Source organism: Labrus bergylta, chromosome 1 (genome assembly GCF_963930695.1).
Source record: "Labrus bergylta chromosome 1, fLabBer1.1, whole genome shotgun sequence".
In the NCBI taxonomy this organism is placed as follows: domain Eukaryota; kingdom Metazoa; phylum Chordata; class Actinopteri; order Labriformes; family Labridae; genus Labrus; species Labrus bergylta.
In genome coordinates, this window is record NC_089195.1 from 24500275 (window position 1) to 24506274 (window position 6000).

The 6000-nt window shown below is 40.5% G+C and overlaps 1 protein-coding gene across 1 annotated transcript in view; it reads right to left on the bottom strand.

Annotated features, from left to right (window-relative positions):
• Positions 1–6000, bottom strand: part of cntln (centlein, centrosomal protein) — an 80757-nt gene that overhangs the window by 66488 nt on the left and 8269 nt on the right. Inside the window, exons 5-8 of the mRNA XM_065964106.1 lie at positions 5399–5578; positions 3509–3642; positions 2167–2329; positions 1424–1645 (exon numbers count right to left, since the gene is read on the bottom strand). Of these exons, the coding sequence (XP_065820178.1) occupies positions 1424–1645; positions 2167–2329; positions 3509–3642; positions 5399–5578 (699 nt within the window). The remainder of the gene's footprint in view (positions 1–1423; positions 1646–2166; positions 2330–3508; positions 3643–5398; positions 5579–6000) is intronic.

A 6000-nucleotide genomic window follows, 5' to 3' on the forward strand; every position in this document is an offset into this window, starting at 1 on the left:
TAGGTTTTATACAAGATATGTTTGTAATAAACTCTCAGTGCTAAAAAGTGTGATGGATGAAGATTCTTCATTCTGACCCTTGAAGGGAAGAAGAGACATAAGGTGAAGTGTATGTTCAGTGCCATAAATTAAGCATTCTGTACATAACTATAAACACACTTGCATTTTGTCCGTTAATGCATGTATGCACACATGCATGCCCTAGCTACACACACACACACACACACACACACACACACACCTCTAACTGCATCCTCTCTAAATGTAGTATTAATTACTGGGGGAACACTGCTGTACTGTATTTAATTACTGACTAAATGATCCATTTATATTTCAGTGCTGCTGAAATTAACAGGGTTAAGTGAGACCGGGCGATTGTAACTCACTTAACATTTGAGCTGATATCTTTAAACTTCCACAGTCTGGGGGCAGCCCTGTCAGAAAGTATCATCCAATCAAATTAAACAATTATAGTCTGCAGAGACACCGAAACTGCTCAAGTGCTGCAAAAGTATTATCTTGCACGGCATCAGCTACATTGAGTTATTTTATCTGCATGAGGAAAAAGTGAAAGTTGTGCTGCGGAACAGATTGAGTGACTAATTATAACAACAAATTCAACGTCTTCACAGCGCTGACAGAATAAGCCTGTATGGCTGAAGACTACATAATGCGTACAGCTGCTACTATTCTCAACCACTTCTTTGACATTGTGTGGTCTGAAAAACACTTATCATGTCATTAGGAGTCGTTAAAGGCCACTTTAGATGTTTCTGCAACATTAACTTCATACACATCTATTGCCTAAGGGTGACGGTTTCAAAAGGTAGTGAGCTAACTCCAAACCCCCGCTGACTGACAGAAGTAAAACTCCAACATCATCTTCAAGAACATTACTAGGCTCCAATTATATCACCTTTCTCCTCCTCTTATCTATGTTTGCTGTCTGACCGGAGAGCGTTAAAAGGACTCTCAGGTACTTGGGTGGGAGGGTAGAAAGAAGATGAAGTAAGAACGTCAAAGAGTGCATGCGAAGCCAGGACAGAGAGCTGGAGGAGATCAGATAGCTGACATGAAAGAAACTGGTGCAAAGAGAGATGGATAGATCAAGGGTGAAGTAGAACGATATTAACAGCCTGATTCCCAGTTAAAGACCACCACCACAGGCCATTCTGGGGCTTGTCAGTTATCGCTGTGCCTACTAATCAACCTACACATTGCTGTCTAGATATCGTATGACAATTAGGCACTAGCTTTGGACATATAACAGAGTTTTATCATATAACATGTTTATTATGTAGAAAACAGCATACATACATTATTCATGGAATCATAAGCATACATATCCTGTACCCACACGTGTATTAAAGTTCATCAAGTTCAGCAGCAGAGCAGCATTCTGATAAAAAGAGAGGAAACTTACCTTTAAGTTGGTTTGTCTGTTCGGCGAGGAGTGAAGAACTGTGTGCTGAGCATGTTGCTGTTGTTGTATTTGTTCCTTCTGCTGCTGTTGTAGCTGGGCCTGGAGTTGCAGGATATGTTGGTCTTTCTGAGCCAGAAGGCTGCTGAGCTCCTGGTGACTCTGACGGAGGCTGGCCTCGCTCGATGTGAGGGCCTGGTAGCACTGACTCAACTCCTTATACAACTGTCAAACAATTCAATAGGACAAGTAAATGTTAGAGAAGCATGCTTAGGGCTGAAGCGGAGGTGAACGGTCAAAGAAATGGGTCAAGATAGAGTATGTCAAATGGAAGAATATAACAGAAAACATTTATAGAGATTAAATGCTGCACTTCTATATTGGGACATAAAATACATAAACTGAGTTACAAAAAAAAGGCAAAAAGAAGAATAGAAGGACAAATAGAACATAAAGAGTATAGTATGAAGTCAGAATGAAAAATGTTGATGTTCAAGACAAATGCTTGTCCAACACCCCCTTGTATTGCTTTGAACCGCGAAATGTAACATCCATCAGAGAGAAAGAAGGAAGGGTTGTGAAAACACTCTCAGGAACAGGATACAGTGACAAAAGTATTTTTTGAGGCATAGTTCAAATCATGTCGGGTTAAAGATAGCTTGGAAATAAGTGGGGAGAGGCCTCAGTGTACTGCATCAAAGTTGTATTTAATAATGATGAGTTTGAGGTTTGGCCTGTGTGAATACCCTCTGATAGCAGGTAGTGTCAGCAGTATGGGCCTCCTCTTGGTTCCTCAGGACTTTCTGTGTGTCGAGGTTGAGTCCCTCCAGTTGCTTGATCAGATGGCTCTGCTCTGCTGCGTGCTCAGTGCTCTGTCTGTACAGGGTCTGCACTTCTGCATAGTCACGACTACAAACATACACACACACACAATGAGTGCTATAAAATTTCCAACAGTTCATGAACAGTGATTGTTTATATATTGTCTAACACAAAACATCAATACTGCCCTTATTGCATTAATCTCCTGAAATTTCATGTCAAAACTTTTGGATTTGATTTGAGACAATTGAAATAGAGAAATAAGGGGCACAGGTAGCCTAGCGTTTATGTCGCCTACAGCATGTACAGAGGCCATATTCCTCATGGCAGCTGCAGTGGGTTTGGATCAGACCCCCGCCCTTTGCTCCATGTCATCCACCACTCTCTCCTCCCAACATTTCCTGTCTATATTCAACCGTCCTATCTAATGAAGGCAAAAAGGCCCAAAAACTATCGAAATGGGAAAAAGAAAGAGAAAATAACATTGAAACGGTGTGATAAGGTCAAACAATATTAGAATTATGAACTCTTTCTTGAACTACTTTAAATAAATGAACTTAATTAAATATGTGAAAATGTATTAAATGTAGTATAAAGAAAATATAGATTGTAAATTATTTATACAAATAACCACAAAAGCGTTCTTAAAAAAATAAATTGCATTGTGTGATAAAGCAAGGACAGAAATAAGTTCATTAGACCTTTTTCAACAATATAAAGTACATCAAAGTTTAATGCTTAGTGTCCCAGGGATTTACCAGAGAGGCCTCCTCTAACTTATAAGGACATCTTTAATCACCTAGCTAAAACCTTCAGAACGGTCTCCAGTCCTGGTGTGACTGACACGTCAGAGTGCCTCTGGCATTAAAACAGAAAAGTAGTTAAAAAAGGTTGAGATTACCACTAAGACTCGTACGGTTCTCACAGTTTTTATCATATCGACTAAAGCTTAGTCAAAGCCTGCGCCGTTTCCCTTTTCTCCCCATTTTAAAGCACATCCACTATGCAGGGCTTATCAAGTGGCTTTAGGTGAGCCGGAGAGGAAGAAACCTGTGTCACCCACAAGCCTCACGGCATAGTAAGAGAGCTATATAACTACTTCATGCACACACTGAAACATGTGAGGTGTTAAATACATACTTATTTCTGTATAGGACAGATACACATTTCCTTAAACTAATGAAATGACTAAAAATGTTGTGGTTGAGACAACAAAAAAACAGACTCTGTGATATACTGGGCAAAGCTTCTGCTGTAAGGGCTCACCGGAGTTGATGGAGTGGGCCCTCTTTTGCTGCTAACTCCCTCTCTTTGGAAGATAGCTGTGCTGCTAGACTACTACTGTGGCTCTGCAGACTGGACAACTCTTGCCAGGCATTGTGTAGCTTCTCCTCCAACTCCTGTTATAAAAGAATAAAACATTTTGGGGGTTTTATCACTCAAATGTTTAGAAATCAAATCTCTAATCCATATTCATGTTTTCTTTTCTTTTTTTATCAATTACAAATTAGTGCGGTTAGGATGGTATACAATGACATAGAGCACTGGGATAAACCAAAATATCCCTCTAATAGGTCAGATTATAGTGGACAGAGATAATATACAATTTCATAAGTAGAAAATTCCATTTTGGCCTGAATGAATCTACATTCCTTCAACACTAACAGATGAGAACTATTCTGAAGAACCTATATCTCAAGGAATTACACCCAAATCTAAGAATGCCTTTTATACCAAACTGACCATTGTGCTGGCAGAGGAATCTGCTTTATGTAAGTTACTAATACAGTAATTCAATACTAATTAGTAACCCTCTCTGACAGCACCAACTCCATCAAATTACAATGATACTAGATATTTGTTAACCCCTTACTACTCAATACTACTGAAGTGTCTCATGGAACACATACTGCTCAGTTTAATTCTGTTTTCCATGTTGCAAATAGCTCACACTTTATATCTGCAACATGAACCTTAAGCCTCTTTCCAGGTTCCCAGTACGTTTTCGTATGACGATGTAATAGGCTTTAAGCACTGTCATGGTGCACAGAAGCAGAAATGGAAAACGGACTGCAGCTTCGCCTTTTACAATGCAGCAGATGTAAACAAAGGGTTAACGCTATAACATGTCAAGTAAAAAAAAAAACAGCAATCATGTTTGTTTGGAGTCCTAACATATCAACTTATGATCATTTATTCAAAAATAATTTGTGCAGTTCAGCTGGCACTAGGTAAGATGTCATAAGAATAAACATGAAAGGATTGTTCAAATTGTGTTATTGATCATTTTGTTTACATTATACGAACCTTAAATCCAAATGCACTGGATTAAATGATGCATTCTTGAAAAAATCTCTGCTGTATCAAATAAATTGGCATGATGGATCAGTGCACACCCTGTTCTTTCCATCTCCATCTTTTAAATCAAAGTGTGGTACAAAAATCAGGAACAGGTGGAGGGTCTTGCGCTGTGATGGATGTGCATAGACTAGTTCCTGAGCTTCCTTCTGTCCAAGTGTAATTACTCTGCAGCCCTGACTAATTCAAGACTTTCTGTCTATCTCCATTTGACTAGTGCAGCAATATGATTGATCACGACGGTCTATAAGGAAGAATGCTATGACACACGAGTATTAGCGGGCATCTGAATTCTTAAGGGCGATTGGAAGATGCAGCAGGTTAAAATGTGAACAAAAGATCTTTAGGGATTATGATTAGATTAAATTAATGTTTCGACAGCAACACGTCTGTCACTGTCTGTCTGATCCCTGTATTTTGTAACTCAATGTAGATGGGTATTGATTCATATTGAATCTGACAAATTCTTGTTTCATTTTAGGGAGAAGGACCAAAAAGAAAACTACATTATACCCTTACATGCAAATGACTTTATACAAGTTCCTTGCAGTTGCTCTCAGCTCAATTCATTTTTTAATGTTTGAATCATAATTAGCTCTCCTTTGAATGAAGTCCCTTCATATTTAAATTGTGTGCTTTTCTCCAGATATCTTCATATTCACATGCTGAGGAGGAAAAGGTATGAGGGAACAGAGGGTTCAAGGTGTGCAGAGGAAAAGAATAGCTTGAGGAAGGGTCCTGTTGAAGTTTTTGTGTCTGTGTGTGTGTGTTTGAATAGACTTGTCCCCATGTCCGTACCCTGACTCTGGCCTGGGCAGCCTCCCTCTGTTCTCGCTGGCTGTTGGCCTGCCTCTCTTTCTCCTCCAGGTCAGCTTGCAGGGCGCCGCAGCGGGAAGTTAATCCCTCTTTCTCCTCCTCTAGAGCCTGCACCACCTGCCGATCCTCCTCCTCTTTCCTCCTACTCTCCGTCTTAATTTCCTGGATAAGAGAGGTGTGTATGATAGGGGGAGAGAAGGGGGTCATGAGGGCCAAACAAACACGGCGACGGAAGGAAAGAAAAAGAAAAAGTCAGGATTCAAACAGAGAGAATGAAAAAAGGACAGTGGAGAAATACAAAAAGACGAGCAACCCATGGGGTAGAGGCAGAGATGAATATGTAAAGGGTTGAGGGGCTTTTCTGCGGGAGCCCCCTTCATGAGCCGCCAATTGGCCAAGGTCACCTATGCTGTATGACGGGGGCCCACGCAGCCAGATGTATGCTGGAGCAGGCCAAGCTGTGCTGCAAGAGCCGGGCTCATGCAGGTACAGGGGCCAGTGTGTAAGCTTTAATGACAGGCTCCTAATGAGAATGCTGTTCACTGCAAGACCCATTAGACTCAACCTAGGTCTCCTTTGATGCT